Source organism: Melanerpes formicivorus, unplaced genomic scaffold, assembly GCF_026170545.1.
Source record: "Melanerpes formicivorus ecotype bairdi unplaced genomic scaffold, bMelFor1.0.p_v2 SCAF_21, whole genome shotgun sequence".
NCBI lineage: Eukaryota > Metazoa > Chordata > Aves > Piciformes > Picidae > Melanerpes > Melanerpes formicivorus.
The window spans coordinates 12,420,601-12,448,235 of NW_027142373.1; the positions used below are offsets into that span (position 1 = coordinate 12,420,601).

Consider the following 27,635-nt stretch of genomic DNA (forward strand, 5'->3'; position numbering starts at 1 on the left):
ACACACATGCTTGCAACATCTGAGGGTTTCTGTGAGAGGCTGAAACATGGCCCAGCAGCCCAGCCAAGGTGCCACCCTGCAGCCCTGCACTCTCACATCACAGGATCAGAGGATCACAGCATCACAGGATCAGAGGATGTTAGGGGTTGGAAGGGACCTCTGGAGATCAAGTCCAACTCCCCTGCCAGAGCAGGACCATAGAATCCAGCACATCCAGACAGGGATGGAAAGGCTCCAGAGAAGGAGACTCCACAACCTCTCTGGGCAGCCTGTTCCAGTGCTCTGGGACCCTCACAGGGAAGAAGTTCTTCCTCCAGTTGAGGAGCACAGTAAGCAGAGGCTGTCCCTGTCCCTTCCTTTCTGACCCCCAGCCCTCAGCTATTGATAGACATTGATCAGATCCCTCTCAGTCTTCTCCTCTCCAGACTGAACAGTCCCAGGGCTCTCAGCCTCTCCTCCCCAGGCAGTGCTGCAGTCCCTTCAGCAGCCTTGGAGCCCTCCCTTGGACTCTCTCCAGCAGATCCCTGTCCCTCATGAACTGGGAAGCCCAGCACTGGGTGCAGGGCATCACTCTCCTATTCTCAGTGTGTGGCACTGCCTCTGGTCTCATGTGTCATTACCTGGACATCACCACCTCAAAGGGGCACAAAGAATTAATTCCTAGGCTATTAACCCTCTCCACATGAATCACTGTGAACTTCTGCATGTGAACCTGTGGCGGGTTAACGCCTTTTTCTGCAAACAAAAGAAGAAAGCAGGGTGGAGGGCTTGTGGGTACTTTACACTCCCTGAAGGGCGTTTCCCCCCTGGGAAAGCTGAGTCTGTTCCACTCCCCCCTCCCTGCCCAGCTAAGGTATAAAAAGCAGGACATCATAGATGTTGGATCTCCTTTTTGGCTCCTGCCTCTGCTGGATGAGAGCTACTGCAGCTGCCCTCCTGATCCTCAGCCACGTGGCCAGACCTGATCCTTTTCCCTGCTGCCTCAGCGCCTCCTCAGAGAAAGACTGGTTTTGTATTATTCTTTCCTGTCCCCCTCCCATCCATTTCTTTTTCCCTGTTATTGTTACATATATAATTTGAAGAAAAAAAATTCTTTGCCTCTCTACTTCCAAGCTGACTCCAGATTGTTGCTTAGTGGATTTGCTCCTTACCCTTTTTTTTTTTCCCCTCCCTGTTTGGAGGGAGGAGGTGGGGGGGGGGGGGAGTGGGGAAGAGATTCTCAGCCTTTTCCCCATTTGAGCTTTTAACTCTCAGTTAAGGCTCAAACCACTACAGAACCACAGTAGTGTCTGCAGATATTTGGATGTCCAGAAATGCAAACCCCCCCTAAACCTAGGCAAAGCAGGAAAGTTCTGTTGAGCCTGCCAATTATATCCCTCTAATTGAGACTTTTAAGGATTTTTAAGGCCATGGGATTTTTAATTCATGTGTTTTGGTGGAAAAGGTAGATTTCTATTTTTAATCTAGGCTTGATGTAAAAATAAACAGTCAGAAGTTTCCTAGTAACAATCTGCTACCCTTTGGAGAGCATTAAAAACAGAGGAGTACTGCAGCCCAAGTTTTGGTACAGCTAATCTAGGAGCCATGGAAACATCCTCTTGAAAGTATCCAAGTCCCATGCTTCTAAAAGGTACCCTCTGGCAGGAGGTTGCCCTGCTCTGGGTTCCCCACTGGCTGTGCCACTTCCCTCCTGAAAGTCCACAGGCCAACCTCTCCATGACATCTGTGGGGCTGCACCCAGCTGCCTACACTGGATTCAGAGAGAAAGAGGCAGGGAAAGAAAGCATCTAGTTCTAAGAAAATTATTTTAGTGTTCAAACCCAAGATCCACTTTCTGGCTTGTTAAAAATGGATCTGCACCTTCCTGCTGCAACTGCCCTGTCTGTGCAGGGGGGAGGGGAACACCAGCACAGCCTTGCCTTTGCAGGCAGGTCCCACCTCCTCCTGGACACCCAGCACCACCCTGGCCTTATGCCTCAGGAAGAGGCAGGAGGAAACAGAACAGATGCTGAATTCAAATCCCAGATTGATAACAACACCCCCAGGCTCCTGCCCTCTGAGTTAGCAATAGGAGGAACAGTTTGGCAAGGCATGAGAGCTACACCTCAGTGCAGCTCCTCCTCCAGGCTCTTCTTAAACACCTCCAGGGATGGGGACTCCACCACCTCCCTGGGCAGCACATCCCCAGGGCCAGTCTCTCTCTGTGAAGAACTTCCTCCTAATACCCAGCCTGAACCTCCCCTGGCACAGCTTGAGAATGTGTCCTCTTGTTCTGGTGCTGGGTGCCTGGCAGAAGAGACCAATCCCCACCTGGCTACAACCTCCCTTCAGGGAGTTGCAGAGAGCAATGAGGTCTCCCCTGAGCCTCCTCTCCTCCAGGCTAAGCAACCCCAGCTCCCTCAGCCTCTCCTCACAGGGCTGTGCTCAAGGCCTCTCCCCAGCCTTGTTGCCCTTCTCTGGACACCTTCAAGTGTTTCGATGTCCTTCTTAAACTGAGGGGCCCAGAACTGGACACAGGACTCAAGGTGCAGTGTAACCAATGCAGAGTACAGGGGTACAATGACTTCCTTGCTCCTGCTGGCCACACTATTCCTAATGCAGGCCAGGATGCCATTGGCCTTCTTGGCCACCTGGGCACACTGCTGGCTCATGTTTAGGCAGCTGTCAATCAGCACCCCCAGGTCCCTCTCTGTTTGGCAGCTCTCAGCCACTCTGACCCCAGCCTGTAGCTCTGCATGGGATTGCCGTGGCCAAAGTGCAGCACCTGGCACTTGGACTTGTTGAATGCCATCCTGTTGGACTCTGCCCATCTGTCCAGTCGGTCGAGGTCCCTCTGTTCCTAACTTGGTGTCATCTGCAAACTTGCTGATGACTGCCTCATTCCCCTCATCCAGATCATCAATGAAGATGTTAAAGAGCACAGGGCCCAGCACTGATCCCTGGGGCACACCACTGGTGCCTGGCTGCCAGCTGGCTGTGGCACCATTCACCACCACTCTCTGGGCCCGGCCCTCCAGCCAGTTCCTAACCCAGCACAGAGTGTTGCTGTCCAAGCCAGGGGTTGACAGCTTAGACAGCAGTTCGCTGTGGGGGACGGTGTCAAAGGCCTTGCTGAAGTCCAAGTAGACCACATCCACAGCCTGCCCACGTCCACCAGACAGTCACCTGATCATAGGAGGAGATCAGGTTGGTCAGGCAGGACCTGCCCCTCCTAAATCCATGCTGGCTGGGCCTGAGCCCTTGGCCATCCTTCAGGTGTGCAGTTATTGCTGCCAGGATAATCTGGCTGCAATTATCTTCAACCCAGCATATAAGGGAAGATGAAATGGAAATGCTATCCATAGCTACTGGTTGGTGCCATTGGACTCAATGATCTCTGGAGCTCCTTTCCAACCCCTAACGCCCTGTGTGTGGTAGGTTGAACTTACCTCCCCCCCCAAAATAAAAATTGCTCAGGGGAAGCAAATGAAGCTGTATTTAGAAGCAAAACTGCAACCTAGAAATGCAATGGATAGGTACAAAATATACAATAGTCACAGGTATTTACAACTTATAAACAACACAAGAACCCCCTGGCCAAAACCAGGGGGTTACCAACTGCTCCCTTCCCCACCCTGTGCAAGGGAAGAGAGAGAGAGCAGAGCAGGGAGTAACTTGTTAGTACTTAGCCACAACGAGAATGCAGCCAAGGTCAGGAACAGCCAAGCAAAAGCTACCAGCTACTATCTGCTAGAGTGAAGAAGCCAAAAAGAGAAAGAGTTTATACAACTAACTTTATGTTAGTTATCAGACCAGCGAGGTTAGTTAGGCCTTAGCAACATTTTGCTTTTGCATCCAGTGGACATTTGTTTACATTCTACCATTTTTACTCAAAATTTGTGGAAAATTTCCAAGGCATCAGCCTAAAGCTGCCACACTGGGAGCCTGTCAAAACCTATACAGAACCTTACTCTCTCTCTCTCTCTCTCTCTCTCTGTATATATGTGCATATATATATATATAAATGATTACCTTAAACCACAATTCAAGCTATAGAGTGTCATATTAATTCTCAAATGCCCTGACTGTGCATTTTTCAGAGCATAACCTCCTTGTGCCAGACCTCAGTGCCCCCATTCCCCACTGCTCTGTTCTTCCCACACACACAGCAGACAAGACAGCTCACTGTATCCAGGGAGAAGGGAGGGAAGAAAAGAGGAAGTGCTGGCCTTGACGCCAGCTCAAATAGATAACAGATGACAGAATGATTGGATTAAATAACAAAGTAACATTTCCTGGTCACTCCCCACAGTCTCTAGTCCCTTTGGAGAACCTCGACTCTGTGGTTAGAACTTTCAGTTCTGAAACCCAGGCATCCCATGCTTGCTGTCCTTCCCACTGGCTGGCCATAGGCAGCCTCTCCAGGGGCAGGAGAGTCCCTGCACAGCCTGGCAGCTGACACACCCCCCAAGGAATGGAGAAATGCACACCTGACTAGAGAGCAAGAGGGAGTTGAAGGCCCAGCTCCCATTTCCTGCATTTGAGCTGCAGGAGGTTGGTGGTTAACAGCCTCTGCTCCCCACAGCTTCTAAGGAGTCAGTGGACATCATGCACAACCCCCAGCACAGGCACCCATCAGGAACTGCAGCTGTCAGGCGCAAACCTTCCTCACACCATCCCCAGGACTTGGCCCTTCCCAGCAGTGAGCTTTGGGCAGCTCCTGCTAAGCATAAACCAACAGCAGTTGGTTTGGAGAAACCATTAGCCGTCCATAAGGGCTGGATGCTGCCTGAGATGGTGGAGCTGGCATGCCTGAGCAGCACACCTACAGGTCAGTGACCAGCTGGTGTAACACCCTGTGATCTGTGTGCTCACCCCAGCCACACCAGTCCCAGAGAGGCAAGGGACATGGTCAGCATCCCTGGAGATCTGGTTCCTGTGATCATGTTGATAAAGATGTGCAGGGTGAGTGCCCAGAGGCTGGAGCCAGGCTCTGCTGGGTGATGCCCAATGCCAGCACAAGGGGCAGTGGTGGAAGCTGAGGCAGAGGAAGTGCCATGGAAACAGGAGGAAGAACCTGTGGGGGCGACAGAGCCCTGGAGCAGGTTGCCCAAGGGGTTGTGGAGTTTCCTTCTCTGGAGACATTCAAAACCTGCCTGGATGTATTCCTATGTGACCTGCTCTAGGTGACCCTGCTCTGGCAGGAGGGTTGGACTGGATGAGCTTTCAAGGTCCCTTCCAGCCCCTAACATTCTGTGATTCTGTGACTGGATTATAGGAGGACAATTCATCAGGCATTTCCCTGGTGAATCCTGCACAGCTGCAGGACCTCACTATGTGAAAAAAACCCAGACCCTGCTTCATCTGAGGGAAATCTGGAAGGTAACCCTGGGCTTGGCCCAATTCTAGTAGTCATCTTGCATGCCCTGGATCTGAGTCTAATTAATCATATGCTACTACACCATGGCAACACATCACACATCAGTGTTCTTCAGAGCAATATTGTTTTCAAATATAGAGAGCTGCAACCCTGCTGTAACTCCTGGTTGCCCATGCTCATGAGAGAAGGACACTCTGGAGCTGAAAGCCATTTTCTCAGCATGCTGTGAGCAAAAGTAATGAATGTGACATTTCATGGTCTCCACTGAAAAAGTCTTCAGAGAGGAAGCAGGGCTGAGATCAAAACGAGTGTTGCAGGAACAGCTTTCAGCTCTGGCTTGCTCTTTTCTGGGGTGATATATTTAACTCCTTTGACTGAAGAGATTGGAGCCTTTCCTCCTGCTGGAGCTGAAGCCCAGCAGACAGAGGAGGAAATGAGCCAACACCAAAGAATCTATAAATGGATGTCTTTTATTTACTTATCAATCCCTCACCTTGAGAATAAAACGTGGAAGCTGCCTAGGAAGACAACATCATAAATAAAGGAAAAAGCTTACAACAGAAGGAAAAATAGTGTCCTACATTGGAAAGATCAGCAACTCAATTCTATTACTCAGAAGTGTTCTGGTGAGGCAAGGGAGGCAGTCACACATTACATGGCACAGTAGGACAACTGCCATTGCCCACGGAGCAGAAGACATCTTGGGTGTAAAGCCTCTAGCAGAGGCCAAGAGGTAACCTCATTTGTTAAAATAAAAGGAAGTGTCTTTAAGTGTTTCAGCTGCATCTCATTTCAAACCAGAATAAGCTTGAGGACAGGTTGCCCAGGGAAGTGACTGTGGCCCCATCCCTGTAGACATTCAAGGTGAGGCTCAACAGGGCTCTGAGCAGCCTGATCTAGTGGAGGATGTCCCTGCTGACTGCAGAGCATTGGACTGGATGAGCTTTGGAGGCCCCTTCCAACCCAGAGCATTCTGTGATTCTATGACATCTGTCCTTCAAAGGAGACAATGACAACCATGAACCTAAAAACATTTGCTGTGTGCCCTCCCTGGCAGGCAGAGCCACTCAGGACAGTTGTCTGTTCCATCCAAACCACACAGTCCTGACAATACTGATGGTGCATTTCTCCACAGGCCACAGGTGTGAGGCCCAGGCAGGTAGCACCAAGGTGCTGGGAGCTGGACTGTTAAACAATGCAAGAACCCAGAGGGCTTCCATCAGTGTGAGCAAGGCCAAGGGGCAGCATCGTCCTTACCTCCACTAAAGGGACTCCTGGCTCAGGTTGATTTTGATTGTTCCATTGGTGGTGTGTGCCAGAGAGAATGAAGGGGCACAGAGGTTAAAGCATGAAACCTCTGAGGTAAGAACACAGCAGCAGAAGCCTGCATGAGGAAAAGCCTCACCACCAAGTGAGGGAAGGGGAAGGGGAAGGGGAAGGGGAAGGGGAAGGGGAAGGGGAAGGGGAAGGGGAAGGGGAAGGGGAAGGGGAAGGGGAAGGGGAAGGGGAAGGGGAAGGGGAAGGGGAAGGGGAAGGGGAAGGGGAAGGGGAAGGGGAAGGGGAAGGGGAAGGGGAAGGGGAAGGGGAAGGGGAAGGGAACCTGCCCCAGTCCTGCTGAGATGCTGAAAGAATAAGAACAAGGGTGTTCATGGTCAGCTCAGAGGAAGGGATGAGACCCATTGACTGCTGAGACTGAGCCTAATGCAAAATCCACTGAGGTCAACTGAAAGAAAAATGGTGAGGAAGAGTCCTTTCCAAGAACTTTGTGCAGCTGAGGCATCACAGCTGTGGGCCAGCCCAGCACTCCATGCAACCCAGCAGGGAAGCCAGCAGCCTGCCAGCCCAGGAGTGCCAGGATGTGGCCAGCTTCCCGTGTGACATCCATGCAAATGATTTAATGAGGTGACTTTTGTATCTGAAATGATCTGCACTTGGTTGCAAACTAGCAGCCTCTCAACCCAGAACATAGGGGTGAAGCAATTCTTGGCCTGGACAGGGAGGCTCCTCAGGAAAGGGAACAGGTTCATAGTCACAAGGGAGGTGGCAGTCCCTGTACATCCCAAATCAGACTGGAGTGGTCCTCCCCAATGAGTGGTGCATGAGTGCAAACCTATAAGGCTGCTATAAGGAACCTGCTGGGCATCACTGGGTGGAGCTGTGATCAAGTTCTCCAAACTAATCCAGTAACACATGCAGCTGAGCTGTAGCATTCAGTTCTCTGCTTCACATCGAGGGCAGCAGCCCTCAGCTTCCTTCCTCTCTCTTGTGCTGCTTGGGACTGGTGGTATTGATCTGTGGGTTACCTGTCCTTGGAGCTCCAAGGTAGCCAGAAGATCTCCTGTGATGCTCCAGCAGCAAGGGATCTTTAAGCAGAGATATGCTGGAAGATGCATCCGACAGTGATGGGACAGGCAGCACCCTGCCTGGTGCACACTGGGCAGCACAAGGCACCAACCACAGTGACCACACTGCTGGGAAATGCACCAGCTCTCCTCCTGGAATTCTCAGGGTTGGAAGGGACCTCAAGGCTCAGCCAGTCCCAACCCCCCTGCCATGGGCAGGGACACCTCACACTACAGCAGGTTGCTCACAGCCACATCCAGCCTGGCTGCAAACACCTCCAGGCAGGAGGCTTCCACCACCTCCCTGGGCAACCTCTGCCAGGCTCTCACCACCCTCATGGGGAACAACTTCTTCCTCACATCCAATCTGAATCTCCCTATTTCTAGTTTTGCTCCATCCCCCCCCAGTCCTATCACTCCCTGACACCCTCAAAAGTCCCTCCCCAGCTTTCTTGGAGCTCCCTACACAAGAAGATCTCCTCAGAGCCTTCTCTTTTTCAGACTGAACAGCCTCAGCTCTCTCAATCTGTCTCCATAGCAGAGGAGCTCCAGCCCCCTGATCATCCTCATGGCCCTTCTCTGGACATACTTCCACCACTTTGAGCACAGTCAGCAAGATGCACATCAGAAGGATTTGCCATAGCCTCATCCCTGCACTGAACTGGAGCTCAGGAAAATCTCTGTGGCCAGCACTGAGAGAAAGCTTTGTGCCCCACCAGAGATCCATATTCACACTTGGTAAACTGTGCTCCCCAAGAGCAGAGGAGGGGGCAGGAATGAGGGAGTCCAGCAAGCCCTGGGGCAATGCAGCTGAGACAGGAGCTGGGCACAGGGCTCACTGACTCAGTTCCATTTCAAGTTTCTTTTGCAGAAGGGACTCACAGATAACTTAAACAGAATTTCTTTCTGGAAATACCTGAAGTTCTACATCCCACAACAGACTGAGGCTCCATGCCATGCTTCATTGGGTGCCAGTCATCACTCTGATAATCAGCAGTTCACATCTCAATGAGACAAGTCACAGGCTCTCCTCTAAGTCTTGCTATTGAGAGTGATTGCTTGGCCTTGGGTAATGAATTAGTCCCATTATAGAGCAGCTGGCACAGGAGAAGCAAATCTGCTGCTCAGGCAGCTCACTCCATGGGCAGGGCTGGAACTGCTCAGCCATGTGCCACACACACAGCCCTCAGCAGGACTGTCAAACTGCAGGCTGCAGACAATACACACACTTCTCTGGGACTGCAAAACACCCAGCACTCAGCAGTCCAGTTTCTGGTTATTCCCTTCTGAGCTCAGCATTTTCCCACCCCAGGAGGGTGGTGAGAGCCTGGCACAGGTTGTCCAGGGAGGTGGTGGAAGCCTCTTTCCTGGAGGTGTTTACAGCCAGGCTGGATGTGGCTGTGAGCAACCTACTGCAGTGTGAGGTGTCCCTGGCCATGGCAGGGGGGTTGGAGCTGGCTGAGCCTCGAGGTCCCTTCCAACCCTGACAATTCTCTGATTCTATGATTCTCTGACCAAGCCTCACTTCTGCAGCAGCTGAAACTGCCCTTGTCATGCAGCAGCCTGTCACAGCAGGTCCAGCTTTGTGGCTTTGTGGCACATGGCTCAAGGAAGAGCACGTGGGCACACAGCAACGTGGGCTTTGGTTCAGGAAACATGACTAAAGTGCTAAATAAGTGAATTAGGCAGGATTAGGAAGACAAAGCAGAGCCTGCCAGCCAGTCTAAAAGAACATTCTGAAAGTGCTTCTAGATTAGCAGAGGGGGAGGATGGGGGGAAAGCAGAGTGCCAGAGTACACTCACCAGCAGCATCACAGCCATGATGGCATCGGTGTATGTCAGGTACTCCTGGGAGTGCTGATACCTTCTAGCACAAGCAGCTTGTGAAAACATAAACTCCTTTCTGTGAAGGCTTTCAGAAGAGAAGCAGCAGACAAGGAGTGATCAAAAATCTACTGTGCAAATGAAATAGAACAGAAATCAATCAGGCAGAGAGCAAGAAGAAACAAAGAGTCTTCCTCAAGTCAAAAGTCAACCACAACTCAGGCAGCTCAAGAAAAGGAGAGCCACAAGTGTTTTAAACATCTGTGAGTTAAAAGTCATCTCTTAAGTGAGGCAAAAGCCTGAAGAGCTTCAGCAGAGGCTGCAGGGAACTGGTGACCTCACAGCCAACACATGGCAGTGGTGATAATGCAAACCATTACAGGTGGAGAGAGTAACTGCAATCCTTCATCTATTTTCCATCAGCTCAGACATCCTTGTTCCTTTTCTGTCTTCCCCCAAAGCTGGTCCTTTGGCAACTCAGGCAGCTCTCAGGAGAGAGGAGATACTTCATTTGAGCCCTTCCACACTCCCCATTTAGCTACTGTATTTTCCCTCAAATCTCAGGGCTCTTTGACTGTACCTGAATGGGTGTGAGAAGGCTGAGACCATGCTGAAGGGCCCAGAAGGCAACCTGCAGGTTCAGTAAGAGATTAGGTTTAACTCTGAGCTCACAGAACTGCCTCTGAACATGAAGATTCTACAGGGGATTGAAGGAAAAGACACAGGCAAACATGGGAAAATAAAATGACCAGCTTGGGCCTTTGAATTATCTTGTGATGTGCCTCTGCTCCCTCCTCACTCTCACACCTTTCCCCCTTTTACACATTCCTTGACTTGCTGAGTGTCAGAGAGCATTTCAAAGACTATGACTGACAACTGCAGGCTGCATATCCAGCCCAGAGCCAGCTCCTTTCTCTCTGTGTCACCTGTGAAAGCTCTGCAGTGCTGCCCCTGCCCTGACTGCCAGACCAGCACAGGATCACAGAATGGGAGGGGCTGGAAGGGACCTCTGGAGATCAGCCAGTCCAGCCTAGGGCAGGTCACACAGGAATGCATCCAGACAGGCCTTGAAAGTCTCCAGAGGAGGAAACTCCACAGCCTCTCTGGGCAGCCTGCCCCAGGGCTCCAGCACCCTCACAACAAAGAAGTTTTTTCTCATGTTGAGGTGGAACTTCCTGGGATCCAGTTTGTGTTCATTGCCCCTTGTCCTATCACAGGATGCCACTGAACAGAGCCTGGCCCCTTCTTCTTGACACCACCTCTCAGGTATCTATAACCATTTATAAGATCCCCTCTCAGCTGTACACTGCACAGCCCCAGGTGAGACAGAAGCATCCAGGGGCTTCACAAGACTTCTGATTTTTAATTACCTTTTGCTGAGCACTTTTCTTCCTCCAGTGGAAGATCAACTGAGAGGATAGATGAGCAGAGCACAGAACTCATCAAGAGGGATGAAACAGTTACTGTTGAAATAATTTTGTACCTAGCACACATCCTGCAGACTGGAGCTGCAGAGGTGCCCAAGGCAATGGCAAGCTGCCACAGAGCTGGGGAAGCCCTGGGAGATCTGTGCAGCAAACAGACTTGGTGCTTAGACCAGCACTGGAAGACCAGGGTGCTTTTGCAGCCAGCATCACAGTGGGAATGCCTGTGGCTCAAGAACAGCCTGCACAGGACTCTCACCGATGAGGGGTGTAGGAAGAAGTGCCAGACATTTCTCAAATGATGTTCAAGGACCATTTTTAACCTTTGGGTCTGCACTTATAGAATCACAGAATGGTCCAGGCCAGAAGGGACCTCCAAAGGTCATCCAGTCCAACCCCCCTCTGCAGTCAGCAGGGATATCCCCCACTAGATCAGGTTGCCCTGTTGAACCCCACCTTGAGTATCTCCAGGGATGGAGCCTCAACCACCTCCCTGGGCAACCTGTTCCATTAGCCTCATGGTGCAGAACTCCTTCCTAACATCCAATCTAAATGTGCTCTTCTCCAGCTTAAAGCCATTGCCCTTGGTCCTGTCCCTGCAGGCCTTTGCAAACAGTCTCTCTGTAGCCTTCTTGCAGCTCCCTTCAGGTACTGGCTGCTGTTAGGTCTCTCTGAAGCCTCTTCTCCAGGCTGAACACCCTCAGCTCCCTCAGCCTGTCCTTGTAGCAGAGCAGCTCCACCCCTCTGATCATTTTCATGTCCCTCCTCTGGACCCTCTCCATCAGCTCCATGTCCTTCCTATACTGAGTGCTCCAGACACAAAGTACTCCAGGTGAGGTCTCACCAGAGCAGAGCAAAGTGTCAGAATCACCACTCTGGCTCTGCTGGCCACACATCTTTGGATGCAGCCCAGGATGTGATTTGCCTTCTGTGCTGCACTCTCACAGTCTGCTCCTGTCCAGCTTCTCATCCATCAGCACCCCAAGTCCTTTTCCACAGGGCTGCTTTCTCATCCCTCAGCCTGTATTGATAGTGAGGATTGTTCCTGCCCAGGTGCAGAAAGCTGCACTTGCTCTTGTTGAACATCCTGAGAGTCACCTGGGCACCACCTCTCCAGCCTGTCCAAGCCCCTCTGGATGCCATCCTGTCCCTCTGGTGTATCAGCACCACCACTCAGCTTGGTGTCCCTTGTGTAGGAGTTCAAAGCTCAGTGACCAAAGTCATTTGTCACTCAGCCTAAATTCACTCCAAAGTATCCCTTACCAACTGCTGAGTCCTGTGGAGAGTGCTCCCCAATGCTGAAAAAGATCTCTTTGAACAGACACTGGTCTGTTCCACTGCTAGATGTCTGCTCTACAGAAAGCAGAATGGCAGCTCCTGAGTAACTGACGGCGTCCTCCTGGAATGCGCCGGCGAAGGAGCCAAGCCCAAACAGAGGAGGCTAATGCCAAAGCTAATCTGACAGGGCCCTGTGGAAAACTGGATTAGCAACCCCAGCAAAACCATTCTCTGCTCTTACAGACACCTGCAAAAGGTGAGCTTGCCAGGACAAGCCCCCCAGCAGGCAGGGGACACAGCTGGTCTCCAGCCCATGGAGGGCAGCCTGTTTCCCCCCTGCCCGCCTGCTGGCATGGCAGACGTGCCAGGGGCTCTGGCTGGCACTGCCCTCCCTGCCACTCTGTTGAGCTGACAGCCCGGGCTTCCTGCCACATTCCAGCCCTTTACACGAGGTCCTCTTAATAGGTAATGTTTGACAAAGTAGTGTGGCGAAAAATTCCAACTGCACTCCAGTGTGCTTGAAGACAAACCAGTGCTGAAGAACTCTCTTCTTGAATGAGAGTGGCTGAACAACGTGCTGGCTTTGATTGCTCACTGTTACAGAATCACAGAGTGACACAGTGGTGGGGAGTGGAGGGGACTGATGCACATCAGGTAGTCCAACACCCCCACCAGAGCAGGCTCACCTAGGGCAGGTTGCACAGGAGGGCATTCAGGTGGGCTCTGAATGACTTCATCACCTCTCTGGGCAGCCTGTTCCAGTGCTCTGCCATCCTCGAAGTAAAGAAGTTTCTCCTATGTGCCCATCACCCCTTGTCCTGTCACTGGGCACCAGTGAAAGAAGATTGGCTCCATCCTCCTGACCCCCACCCCTGAAGTGTTTGTAAGCACTGATGAGATCTCCCCCCCAGTCTTCTCCAGGCTAGAAAGCCCAAAGGCCCTCAGCCTTTCTTCACAAGGCAGATGTCCCCTGATGATCTGCACAGCCTCCTGCCGTACCCTCTCAAGCACTTCCCTGTTCTTCTTGAGCTCTGGAGCTCAGAACTGGACACAGTGCTCCAGATGAGGCCTCACCAGGGCAGAGCAGAGTGGGAGGAGAACATCCCTCAGCCTGCTGGCCACACTCCTCCTGATGCACCCCAGGATGCCATTGGCCTTCCTGGCCACAAGGGCACATTGCTGGCTCCTGGGCATGCAGGTGAGGCTGACTGGCCTGTAATTTCCTGGGTCTTCCCTCTGGCCCTTTTTGAGGACTGGAGTGACATTGTTTTTTCTCCAGTCCACAGGGACCTCCCCTGTCCTCCAGGACCTTTCAAAGATGACAGAGAGTGGCCCTGAAGGACTTCTGCCTGCTCCCTCAGCACTCGTGGGTGCATCCCATCAGGACCCAGGAACTGGTGGATATCCACTGTACTTAACTGATCTCTAACTTCACCTCCTCAACCAGGGCCATGTCTGCCTTCCTTCAGGCTTTTTTCTGTTATCTCCAAAGTCAGGGACTCCTGAGAGCCCATGTTGTCGGTTGGATTTCCAGTATCTGAAGGGGCCTACAAGAAAGCTGGGGAGGGACTTTTGAGGGTGTCAGGGAGGGACAGGACTGGGGGGGATGGAGGGAAAATAGATATGGGTAGATTGAGGTTGGATGTTAGCACGAAGTTGTTCCCCATGAGGGTGGTGAGAGCCTGGCACAGGTTGCCCAGGGAGGTGGTGGAAGCCTCCTGCCTGGAGGTGTTTGCAGCCAGGCTGGCTGTGGCTGTGAGCAACCTGCTGCAGTGTGAGGTGTCCCTGCCCATGGCAGGGGCGTTGGAACTGGCTGAGCCTTGAGGTCCCTTCCAACCCTGACAATTCTATGATTTTATGATTTGCACCCCAACAAATTGGCAATTTACCCCAGGAGTAAATTTTGGCAGCAAAATGAAACTATATTTACAAAACTGGACTAAAATGTCCAAGTATAAAAGGCAATAAACATACACAAGGTATATTTACATATAGTTACAGTTCAACACCACCAGAATAGCCCTTGTACAAACTCACACCCCCCTGGGCAGCCCAGAGAGCTGCTGCTCCAGCTAACAAGTTACCTCTACCCCACCTCAGTCAGCTCTTACCATAGGCTAAACAAGAATGATCAAGCCAAGCAATTAAGGTCAGAGAAAACAGAGGTAGAAACAAGCAAGTAAGCAACAGCAAAGAGAGAGAAAACACTCTGTGTTCCTACACTACATAGAAATTTGCAGAGCCAGTGAAATGAACTAAACTGATCTCTGGTACTTGCTCAGCCTCTTACAAAACCATTTGTCCAGCCCTCCTGACCAGTAAAGACTGAAGCCAATGCAGCATTCAGCATCTCTGCTTTCACTGCATCCTCTGTCACCATGGCAGCTGTCTGATTCAACACTGGGCCCACATCTCCTCTAGTTTTCCTTTTGCCTCCAATATACTTGAAGAAACCTCTCCTGCTGGCCTTGACATCCCACTCCAGGCTCAGTCCCAAGAGGCCTTGGCTTACCTCGTTTCACCCCTGCACTCCAGGTGGATCACAGCACTACAAGGGGGTGTGACACTTCATTGAATGCAGCCAATGACACTTGAAACTGATGGAAATGGATGGCAGTGTGCAAAGCAGAAAGTGGGGACCTTTAAATCCTTGATGCCTCGTTCAAATTTCCCCAGGTCCTCCTTCCCTGCCTGCAGATGTGGAGCCACACAGAGTCACTGGACCTGTGCACAGCAGGAAGCAGCCACCATGGCATGGCCCAAGCTTTTGGGAGGCTCCCAGCAAACTTTCTCCATGCACTGGCAGCAAGGGAGGCACATCCCTGAGCCTGGGCTGTGGAGGAGCTGTGCAGAAGGGGTGCTGCCTTGAAACATCAAAGACAGAAATCTGGGTGTCATGTCAGGTACCCCAACACACACATCAGTGGTGCTGCTGCTGTGCTGCCTGTGCCCTGCCTGTGCTGTGAATAGGATGAACCCTCCCAACATAACAGGATGAGCTTCAACAAGGCCAAGTGCCAGGTCCTGCACAACAACCCCAAGCAATGCTACAGGCCTGGGGCAGTGTGGCTGGAAAGCTGTCTGGCAGAAAGGGACCTGGGGGTGCTGATGGACAAGCAGCTGAACAGGAGCCAGCAGTGCCCAGGTGGCCAAGAAAGCCAAAGGCCTCCTGGCTGGGATCAGCAATGCTGTGTCCAGCAGCAGCAGGGAGGGGATTGTCCACTGGGACTCAGCTCTGGGGAGGCCACATGTGGAGTGCTGCCTTCAGTTCTGGGCACCTCAGTACCAGAGAGCTGTGGAGGTGCTGGAGCCAGGGCAGAGCAGGGCAAGGAAGCTGGGAAGGGACTGGAGAATAAATCTGATGACAAGAGACTGAAGGAGCTGGGGATGGTTAGTGTGAAACAGAGGAGGCTGAGGGGAGACCTCACTGCTCTCTGCAGCTCCCTGAAAGGAGGTTGTGGAGAGGTTGGTGCTGGTCTCTTCTCACAGGCAATTAGTGACAGAACAAGAGGGAATGACATCAAGCTGCCACTGGGCAGCTGGACAGTAGAGAGAGTGGTCAGGGATTGGAATGTGCTGCCCAGGGAGGTGATAAAGTCACCAACCCTGGAAGTGTTTAAAGGTGGTTTGGATGTGGTGCTTGGGGCTATGGTTTAGGGGTGACCCTTGCAGAGTAGGGTTAATGGTTGGACTTGGTGATCCTGAGGTCACTTCCAACCTGACTGTTTGTGTGATTCTGTGCACATAACAAATGCCACCCTTGCTGCCCTGAGCTGAAGCCTAGCCACAGCAAAACCAACCCCAACAGTCCAAAGACAGAATCTCTCTGCAGCTCCATGGACTTGCTTCAGTTCTCATGGGACTTCTCCAGCACTGAAGAATGTCCTGTCCTTGGGGCTGCCCTGGGGGCCAGCAGTCAGCGAAACAATGACAGCCAAGTCCTGAGCAACGCTCAGACCCTCTGGTAATGCAGAGCCAGTCTGCACAACTGCTGATGTGCTCTGTGGGGCAAAAGCAACCATGGAAGGTAAGGAATCATGGAGAACAAAGCTAAAGTTTACTTTGGTTATTTAAGTGACAAGTTAATTCCACCTGGTAATTTATCTTCCCAGGGAAAAAATGAAAGAAGCAGAGAAAACCAAACCCCACCAACACCGCCAGAACCTTCTGGACTTGGTTCCAGAGCTACATTTTCCACTTTGGACATCAAAATACAGCACTTTTTTAGAGCATACTGCACATCTGGCATCTCCTCATTATTCCTAGCCTGTGCTTTTTACCCTACCTTCAGCACAAAGCACCATGTGCTGCACCCAGCACCATGTGCTGCACCCAGACACTGAAGGTGCATTTTGCACCCAAGGTGGGAAGTGAGACTGCTTCAGAGTGCTCTGGGACTACCAGTGCAGGAATCACCCTGATGGTTGTCCATGGGATGCATGCTCCATTCAGAGCTCAGTACAGATGAGAACTAAGAGATCTTCAGGTGAGCCTTTAACTGATCTGCACTTCTGATCTCCCTGTGTGTCTGCCCTTCACACACAAGAGCCTGGCAGCTCATTTAATCCTCAACATCTACAAGGCTGACATCTCCTGGGAGATCATTTTTAGAGTCTCTTTGGCATCCATGGGCAGAACCTTTCGAGATAAAACCTCCTGTTTTCATCTTTTAGCTAAGGACAAAGAAGAACATCTTCAGAGCTCTGTCTTGTGAAATTTCTGCAAGGCCACCTGCCACTGGTTAGACCCATGGGCCAAGGCTAATTGTATGAAGTTCAACAAGGCCAAGTACCAGGTCCTGCAGCTGGGTCACAACAGCTCCATGGTGAGCTACAGATGTGGGGATGTGTGGTTGGAAAGCTGCAACTCAGAGAGGGACCTGGGTGTGTTGGTTGACAGCCACTGAACATGACCCAGCAGTGCCCAGGCGGCCAAGAAAGCCAGTGGCATCCTGGCCTGTGTTAGAGACAGGCTGGGCAGCAGGGGCAGGAGGTGACCTCCCCCTGCTCAGCACTGGGGAGGCCACACCTCGAGCGCTGGGTTCAGTTCTTGGCCTCTCACCATGGGAAGGACATTGAGGGGCTGGAGCCTCTCTAGAGAAGGGCAACAAAGCAGGAGAAGGGCCTGGAGCACCTGGGCTATGAGTAGGGGCTGAGGGAGCTGGGGGTGTTCAAGCTGGAGAAGAGGAGGGGAGAGCTGAGGGGAGACCCCATTGCTCTCTACAACTCCCTAGAGATTGGAGTGAGGAGGGGGCAGCCTCTGCTCCTTGGTGGCAAGTGACAGAACCAGAGGAAATGGCTCCAAGCTGCACCAGGAGAGGTTCAGGCTGGATCTCGGGAAATATTTCTGCACTGGAAGGATTCTCACACATTGGAATGGTCTGCCCAGGGCAGTGCTGCAGTCACCATCCATGGGGGTGTTTAAGCAGCTGTGGATCTGGCACTTGGGGACATGGTTTAGTGTTGACCTTTCAGTGCTGGTCAAGGGTTGGACTGGATGAGCCTGGAGGTCTCTTCCAGCTGGATGCATCCTGTGATTCAGTGGTGCTGCATTCAGGAGCTCAGGTTTTGCCACACCCCACCCCTTTCACAGATGTTTGGTATTTAGCATACTATTCAGTTTTGAAATTCTACCTCTAACTTCAGCAGTCCAAGACCACACCAGATCCATGACAGAGTGCTTCAGAGCAAGGCACTGAGCTGCAGCAGCACATCTCCCCACATTCTCATGGGGCTTTAAAACCCCTCAGAAACCTTGGTCAGCAAAACCTTTGGCAGCAAACCCTAATTTCCTCAGCCTTTCAATATGAGACAATAGATTATTTAGCACTGCTCACATTTTCCAGAAGAGTCAGTGGACTTTTCAAGTCTGAAAAGATACAGATGCAGAAAATTACAGATGCAAAAAACAACAGTTTGAAACTAAACTGCAAAGCAATAGCACACAACTCTCACACTCTCACTGTCACTCCTGTCCCACAAATGCCCCACTCTGGGCAAAGGTTTGCTGTTGGATCACAGAATCATAGAATCAGTCAGGTTGGAAAAGACCTCAGAGATCATCAAGTCCAACCTGTTACCTACTACCTAACACTTCCTGACAACTAAACCATGGCTCCAAGTACCACATCCAGTCTCCTCCTAAACATCTACAGTGATGGTGACACCACCACCTCCCTGGGCAGCCCATTCCAATGGCCAGTCTCTTGCTGGGAAGAATTTCTTCCTAACACCCAACCTAAACCTCCCCTGGTGCAGCTTGAGACTGTGTCCTCTTGTTCTATTGCTGGTTGCCTGGGAGAAGAGCCCAACCCCCACCTGGCTACAACCACCTTTCAGGTAGTTGGAGAGAGCAAGAAGGTCTCTCCTGAGCCTCCTCTTCTCCAGGCCAAGCAACCCCAGCTCCCTCAGCCTCTCCTCACAGGGCTGTGCTCCAGACCCCTCCCCAGCCTTGTTGCCCTTCTCTGGACATCTTCAAGTGTCTCAATGTCCTTCATAAATTGAGGAGCCCAGAACTGGACATAGATCATAGAATTATAGAATAAATAAGGTTGGAAAAGACCTCAAAGATCATCAAGTCCAACCTCTCACCCAACACCTCCTGACTATTAAACCATGGCACCAAGTGCCACTTCTAATCCCCTCTTGAACACCTCCAGGGATGGTAACTCCACCACCTCCCTGGGCAGCACATTCCAACAGTTAACAACTCTCTCAGTGAAGAACTTTCTCCTCACCTCGAGTCTAAACCTCCTCTGGTGCAGCTTGAGACTGTGTCCTCTTGTTCTATTGCTGGTTGCCTGGGAGAAGAGACCGACCCCCTCCTGGCTACAACCACCATTCAGGTAGTTGAAGACAGCAATAAGGTCTCCCCTGAGCCTCCTCTTCTCCAGGCTAAACAACCCCAGCTCCCTCAGCCTCTCCTCGTAGGGCTTGTGCTGGAGGCACACAAAGCATACCAGCTTCAGCAGCTGGGAGCACTCAGCCCTTCCCCTTGAGACAACACCCATTTCAGCCCCCATCTGCAGCCTTACCAACTACAGGGAGTCCTCCCTGCACCAGGGAAACCAACATCATCCTACACCAGGAGATGCCATCCCCTCTTCAGCCACGACTGCTGCTCCTCTCCAGCACCAACTCTCAGTGGCAGCAGAGGAGCCAGAATGCCTACAGGCATCCCCGGGCAGGGCCAACAGGGGATGGGGCCATCAGTTCTAGCAGTTGCTCAGCCAAGTAGCCTAACTGCTAAGCTTGTGGCATCAGCAGCTGAACATCCTACAGGCCCCTTGAGCACACTCCCTGGTCACTTACAAACCACAGAAGGGATCAGCACCCACAGCCTTATCACACTGGATTAATGCCCAGACTCTTCTCCCATCACACCAGACTACATCCTGGAGCAGGACCTGTTCCCTGGGGCACATCTAGGGAAAGCAGTGGTACCAGACATGTCTGTACCACACATCCCCTCGGTCCTTCGTGCTCTCCATACAGATTTTTGAGTGTGGAGACAGAGGAACAGGAGTGTGTGAGATGACAAACTCCAGGGATGCAAAGCACCACTGCTGCATGCAGAAGGTCCCAATACCACATACAAACAGCTCAGGTCTCAGTGCTCACAGCCAGCCAGGTACTCTCCAGACACAACCTCCTTTGTACAGCCACCAGGAAAATCCCTTCTGCAGTAGGTGCCAACATCTCCTCTCTTCCAAGTGTGTGGTACAGATGCTGTAGCTCCTTTGCTGTGACAGCACACAGCACAGCACTGGCTACACAATGCTCATTCCTGGAGATTTCCTGACAAAATGTTTTGGGGTTTACCTTGGCCCCATCACTGTCATGAACATCACTCCAGCACTGACATGAAAATGACTCCATCACTAATATTAAAACAGGGATTTCATCCCAATACTGTTTGACATAAGTGCTCAGAAGTTGGATCTTGCTATGAAATGGAGCTCCCCTTGCTCATCAGCTGGCAGGGTCTGCTTTCTCCTTATGCAGACTGTCTCCTGGGATCTTATCAGCTTACAACATACATTTTGGCACAGAAATCCTCTACATATTCTCTGCTATGATGAACTAAATAGAGGTGTTCCCATGTCCATAGATTCCCTTTATCCTTTTTCTCTCTGACTCCCTGGGCACAAAGAAGGAAGCAGCTCACTCCGTGGCTCCTGCAGCTCAATGTGCTGCAACCTCCAGGCTCGAGTGTCTGCACACCTCCATGCCCATGTGGCAGGTAGCGCTGGTTGGGTTGGGAGAGGTGAGTTGCCCTACTCTAGTACTACACAGCAGTGGAAGGAATGTTCCACACCGCTTGGTGCCTGCTTGTGCACCACATGTGAGGGAGAGGTGTGTGGTTCCTGCGCTCCAAAGTGCCTCCTGGCTCCGGTAAATCAAAGCTGTGGAAGTGCAGACAAGATCAGCTCTCTGTCCTCCTCAGTCCAGCTTGCTCAGTCAGATTCCAGAGCCACCTCCATCCCTGCTGGAAGCACACACTGTGCTTCGTACAGGGACTTCCAGCTGTGGGATGACTGAAGCTATAAAAAGTGCTGACAATTTCCAGCAGATTTGCATATGCTGCTGCTGCTGCTTATGTAACTGATTGCTGGCCAACCACAAACACAAAAGCAGTGCCCAAAATAGATTTCAAACAAACTGCCTGTGAGGGGGGCTGAACAACACAGCTCCCCACACCTCTGAAAACCACTTCTCTGCAAAAGGCAGACCCAACAGCCACTGTTTCCTGAGGGTCACACGAAGCATCTCCTGGAGTACACACCCCAGAGGTCTGACACCACCTCTCCCACTTGGCATCTGTGCTGCCCTGCGCCATCAAGGTTGTGATAAACCTGAGACCTGTCCTAAGTTGCTCTCAGGTCTGGAGCTGTGTATATCCTTCTATTGCTGATACACCAGAGGGACAGGACATCACACAGCGGGACCTGGGCAGGCTGGAGAGGTGGTGCCCAGGTGAACCTCTCGAGGTTCAACAAGAGCAAGTGCAGGGTTCTGCACCTGGGCAGGAACAATCCTCACTGTCAATACAGGCTGGGGAAGGAGGAGATAGAATGCAGTCTTGAGGGAAAGGACTTGGGGGTGCTGATGGATGAGAAGCTGGACAGGAGCAGCCAGTGTGAGCTTGCAGCACAGAAGGCCAATGGCAGCCTGGGCTGCATCCACAGCAGTGTTGCCAGCAGGTCCAGAGAGGAGATTCTGCCACTTGGCTCTGCTGAGACCTCACCAAGTATGGTGTCTGGAGCCCTTGGTATAGAAAGGACATGGACCTGATGGAGAGGGTCCAGATGAAAGCAATGAAAATGACCAGGGGGTTGGAGCACACCTGCTATGAGGACAGGCTGAGGGAGCTAGGGGTGTTCAGGCTGGAGAAGAGAAGGCTCCAGGGAGACCTAATAGCAGCCTGCCAGTACCTGGAGGGGGCAGCAAGAAGACTGGAGAGGGACTGTTTGCAAAGGCCTGCAGGGACAGGACCAGGGCCAATGGCTTCAAACTAGAGCAGAGAAGATTGAGGTTGGATGTTAGGAAGCAGTCTGCCCCATGAGGGTGGTGGAACACTGGAACAGGTTGCCCAGGGAGGTGGTTGTGGCTCCATCCCTGGAGATATTCAAGGTGAGGCTGGACAGGGCCCTGGGTAGCCTGATCTAGTTGGGGATGTCCCTGCTGACTGCAGGAAGGTCAGACTGGATGAGCTTTGGAAGTCTCTTCCAGCCCAGCCCATTCTATGACTCTATGATTCCAGACATATCATCACCTCAAGTGTCTCTGATGCAGGTGGGGTGAGGAGGCACTTGGCCTCTGAGTAGGAAACATTTTGTTGCCCTCAGCTGTTAAGAAATACCTTACATACCACATTCCATTTGCTCCACACCTGTGTCCACCACGGCACTCTGTCTGCACATGGCTGGGAAGGGCAATTGCTTAACCTGGGACTGTAACAGCCTGGTACAGAGGGTCCCTGCATGGCTCTGCTCAACTGGTGAAAAGATCAGGCAAAACCATAAAAGTATGCATGAGGGAGAGAATGTTCAGAAGATGCAACTGCTAGTCCCCAGCTTCCTGGTCTCATGGTCAGCACAGCAATAAATCACTAGAGGGGCAAAGGTTGAAACTGATGATCTATCTACTCAGTGGGATATGGATCACAAGCAACCACATCCCTCCTTTGTGTCTCCATGAGCACATCCTCAGGAGCACCAGAGAGTAAGAAACAGCACTTAGCTCCTCGGCACGAGGAAGACAAGGACAAACTGGAGAAAGTCCAGCAGTGGGCCACAGTGATGAGTAAGAGCTTGGAACATCTGTCATGGAAACGCTGAATGAACTGGGACTGTTCAGCACCAAGACAAGAAGGCTCAAGAGGGATGTTTCCAATGTGCATAAAAAGCTATGGGAGGTGCAGTGAGAAAAGCAGAGCCAGTGACACACGGTGAAAGGATGGATGAGCAATGGGCACAAGCTGCAACAAAATACAAGAAGGGTGACCACAGTCACACACTGGAACAGATTGCCCAGAAAGGCTGGGGAGGCTTGATCCTTGCATCCATGCAAAACCTGCCCAGACACGGCCAGGGAAGCTGGACCAGCTGAACTCCAGAGGTGCCTCCCAATTCAGCCATTCTGTGAATATGACCACAGCAGCCTCCTTTATTAGAATAAACCTTTATTAGAATAAACCAAACCAGGTTGGAAGAGACCTTCAAGATCATCGTGTCCAACCCATCAACCAATCCAACCCACCTAAACAGCTAACCCATGGCACCAAGCACCCCAGCAAGTCTCCTCCTGAACACCTTCAATGATGGCGACTCCACCACCTCCTTGGGCAGCCCATTCCAATAGGCAATCACTCTCTCTGTATAGAACTTCTTCCTAACATCCAACCTGAACCTCCCCTGGTGCAGCCTGAGACTGTGTCCTCTTGTTCTGGTACTGGGTGCCTGGGAGAAGAGACCATCATCCGCCTGTCTACAACCTCCCTGACTCTGCCAACCTCCTGACTGCTGCCAACCAGCCTGGTCTCAGGGATCTTACCTGGAACCCCATCACAGAGCTAATACTCTCTCTTGCTCACCTTGCTTTCTGCTTTCAACAGTCTTTTGGTTTATGCTATCCCTTTTGCTCTCTGACAACTGGATCCTCTCCAGAGCTCACAGAAACATTCTGTTTCTGGCTTATGCCTACCACACACTCCCCCAGTCCACCTCCAGCTCTCATTGTTTCCATCACTGCCCTGAGCAGAACATTCAGCCTTTTTTTTTGTTCTAACATTGTGGGCTTGCAGCAATCACAAGAGCAGGGACCAAATGATGCCAAACTTCTTTACCTCCCTGTGTCTCTTTTGTCCCACATTTACTACAGGTTTGATCCATCTTCTGTGATGAATGAATTGAAAACCACTTTTGCTGGCAAGAGAACTCAGGAGGCAAAGGCAGCAATCCCTCAGGACACTCATCCCTAGCTCTAAAGTTCATTTCCCACAAGCCACACTCATGGTTTTCTCCGAGCTGTCCAGCTCCATGCTTGCCACTCAGATCCATTCTGGTGACCCACCAGCCATGGATACCTAACTCACTGTGCAGGAGCCAAGAACTACCACCCCTGAGAAGACAGGAGGAGAAAGCACCTGCATTGTCCTCAGCTCCTGGGCAAGTCAGCTAGAGCCCTGTGGCACGCAGATGATCAGCACTGGCAGCTCCACAGGCTGCCTGCCTGTGAGGAGAAGCAGTTGTTGTGGGTGCAGCATGGTTCCTCCCGAGCCAGACATAGCACCAGAACTGTCACTTCTCTTCTTTCATCCAGAAGGAACCAGCACACTGCAGACTGCTAAAGGTGGAAAAGACCTCTCTCAGATGCTGCCATTCACACCTCTCTTCTTTCTTCTTTCAGCTCAGGACCAAAACTCAGTGCAGACTTTATAGCAGCATGGTCAGAGGAGATTTCAGTGTTGGTAAACATGAACTTGTACAGAAGGGAAAATCCAGCCTGCCTCTCTATACTCAGTGGGGCAAACTAAAAAGTTACTAAGTTCAGAAGGCCATCTCCTTTTGATAGCACCCGACCACCTGACAGATACTGCTGCAAGGAGAAAGAGTGCATCCTGGCATGCCTTGGATGATGCCACGTTCAGTCACTGCTGTGGCAGAAAATGCAGCCAGCCAGACAGGTGCAGGGCTCTGGAGAGAGAAGCACAGGCAGCTGCTGGAGTGAATTGGGCATTGGGGAAGTGAGAGCAGGACAGAGGGCAGGAAAAGCATCTTCCTCTTCCAGTAACAGCGTGTGGTTGTGGTTAAGTTCAGCTCAGAACACCAAACCTTACCAAAAGCTGCAGGGCCACAGCCACCCAAAGCCAATACGAGCAGTTCATGGCCCCATCTGGCTATGCATTATCATCACCTCCCTGACACCTGCTCCAGTGCCAATGTGGTTGAACAGGGGCTTGGATCAGAGGACAGAGAGGGAGAATATTTCCTCTGTGGTGTCTTTCAGTTAGGCTGGGTCCCTGAGCATGCTACCTGCACACCTGCACACAGGGAAAGGCTGCCTCCACGGAGCCATGAGAGACACATAGGGAAATTTCCACTCCTCACACATCCAACCTACTCTAATATATGCCAAGTACCTGTGGTCCTAACATTTGGTTAATTTGGTTACTGACATATTCCTTAAATCCTTGCCAGGCACCATCTCTGGAGAAAAGGAACACGTGCCAGAGTGAACATCACCCAGCACCTACTACCTTTCTTACCTTCTTCTCAAAGCTTTGCCCAGGAGAAAAGAGCCCAGGTTGTGTGGGCAGCTGGTCTGCTGCAACCTTTCAGTGGTACCTGAGCCAAAGGTCAGAAAGGCACATCTGGAGGGCTGCAAGCACCGATCTGAGCACAGTGGAGCTTGCTTAGACTTAAATAGGAAACTAAGAGTTTCCAAGAGGGGGATGATAGGAAAGCAAAGTTACTGTGTACACAGAACTGACTTCCCACTGCCTCCTCGGAGCAGAGATTATCTCATCTCATGATACATCTTGCCTCAAACAATTCCTAAGTTCTTCTTTAGATGAGTAAACATTTAGAAATTTGTGAAACCACAAACATTCACATATCTCAGTAAATGATTTTGTAGGAGGCAAAACTGACAAACAAAAGGACTCCTACATTCTTAAGCTAACAAAAGCAAAATGCCAAGTGCAGTGGCACAGAAAAGTCCCTGGCCTCACTCTTGTGGCACTGAGTGGGGCAATTTTGCTTCTGCTTTCCTTTATTTCCAGGTAAGAATGAGAAACAGAAGCTCAATGGAAACATCACAGATTTTTAAATTCATTTGGACTAGAGAAACCAAAAGGCAATGCCAAATCTATGGGCAAAATGCCCTTTACACAGAACCTTTTGCTCCCAGCATGCTGCTGTGCACGTATCTGGTGTGTCCAGTTCTGCCCAGGGCTGTGCTTCCTGCCGCTGGATTCCCCAGAGGGTATGGAAAACCTGCTGCAGGTAGTACAAGGCCATCTGATTCCCCTTAGAAACCTAGAGGATAACCAGAGACTGACCCAAGAAATATTCTCCTGCTAACCACTTCAGCCCAGGCACTACAGATGCACTGCTTCAGAAGACCACTGCATAGCCACAACCTGGGTTAAGTTCCAAATGACAACAGGGCACAACCAGCAAGAGCAGGACTGACAGGTTCATGACAGGTTCTTGTTTTGGCACAGGAGATGTTTCAGACTCTACTTCCATTAAAGCAGAGCTTGTGAGAGCACTCTTCATGAACATATATTGTACATTTGTTTGTACAGGAGAGAAAGTAATGAACAGGTTCAGACACAAGCAGTCCTGGGGTGGGAATACAACGGTTACCCTGGCTATCGAAGTCCTGAAGGTAACTGAAGCTACAACAGCTTCAGCAACCTGATGAGGCTCCATGACCTTTGAGTCTGGGCAACTGACTCTAACTCTGCTGGGGCTCTCTGGGACAGTGCCACAAACACAACAGCAGAATGTGTCCAGCCAGCTGGGGAACTGCTGCAGCAGAAGGGACGTATCTGAATTACATCTTCCACAACATCGAGCCAAGAGATGTTCAGTGAAAGGAGACACGATGGAGAGGAGAGGGAGAGGCGCTTGCCCAGCATCTGGCTCACAGGCACGGCTGGAAGGAGCTGCACCTCCTCAGCCGCTACCTCCTGCTGCTGTTTCACAACTGTGAGGACACAAAGTGTGCAGAGCCACACACCCGAACCCTGCCACTCCAGCCGAAGATCCCAGCGGCTGCAGCTGCCGGAGCGGGGCCGGGCTGGCTGTGCTCGCTCCGAGCGCCCAGCACCTGGGCGGCCGGAGCCCCTCCCCTGCCCTGCCACGGGACAGAGCGATGCCGAAGCCGGTCCCGACAGCCACGTCGGTCTGCAGCCGCTAAGGAATCGCGACTGCCGGTCGCGGATCGGCCCCGGGACTGTCCGGTCTCGGGGCGCTGCGGGACGGCTCCTTCCTTCCCCCGGCGCGGCTCCTTCCCCCGGCGCGGCTCTGCTGCCGAGCGACTCCCGCCCCTCTCTCCGAACACCCCGGCCCGCCCGCTCGGCGCGGCCCCGGCCGGCTCCTACCTCCAGGAGCTGCACGTAGCTGGCCGGGAACCAGCCGCGCAGACCGTCCTCCTTCTGCCCTTCCCACCAGCCGCCGTCTGGCACCTGCAGCACCGTGATCAGCTCCCCCGCGGCGAAGCGCAGTCCCTGCCGGTGCCGCTCCCCGGAGAAGGGGTACAGCGTCTGGCAGCGAGCGCCCGACATGCTGCCGCGGGCCGCGCTCCGCCCGCAGCCGCCCCGGCCTCGCCGGCCCCTCCGCGCCCGCCCGGGGCGCCGCTGCCCGCCCCACGGCGCGCAGGGCTGCGGGAGGGGCCGCTTGGCCTCGCCCCGAGCCCGCCCCGCTCGCCGAGGCTCGGCCTGGATCGGCAGCGCTCGCCTCGACCTGACTCGGCTCGGCTCGGCTCCGGGGGCGCGGCGGGAACGCAGGAGCCCCGGCGCCGGGCGCCCACGGGCACCGCGGCTCGGGGCGGGGGAGAGGCGGGGCTGGGAATGCGGCGGGGAGCGAGGAGGCGAGAGGCGGGGAGGGGCGGCCCGGGGAGGGACGAGAAGAGCCCGTGCTGGGTGGCGTGTCGGCGGGACACCGCCTGGGGCAGAACGGGACACCGGGTGTGACCCCAGAGACACCCACGTGCGACAGAACGGGACACCGGGTGTGACCCCGGAGACACCCACGTGCGACAGAACGGGACACCGGGTGTGGCCCCAGAGACACCCACGTGCGACAGAACGGGACACCGGGTGTGACCCCAGAGACACCCACGTGCGACAGAACGGGACACCGAGTGTGACCCCAGAGACACCGACGTGAGACAGAAC

General features: G+C 52.4%; 1 protein-coding gene across 3 annotated transcripts in view; it reads right to left on the bottom strand.

Annotated features, from left to right (window-relative positions):
• Positions 1-27,157, bottom strand: part of GAS7 (growth arrest specific 7) — a 141,998-nt gene extending 114,841 nt beyond the window's left edge. For 2 of the 3 annotated variants that reach the window (XM_068151628.1, XM_068151627.1), the window contains exon 1: positions 26,841-27,153. In XM_068151628.1, coding sequence (XP_068007729.1) covers positions 26,841-27,023 — 183 coding nt within the window. In that variant the 5' untranslated portion in view covers positions 27,024-27,153. Of the gene's footprint in view, positions 1-26,840 lie in introns of all 3 variants that reach the window. The other variant, XM_068151629.1, reaches the window with a different exon arrangement.
• Between the last annotated feature and the right edge of the window lie 478 nt (positions 27,158-27,635).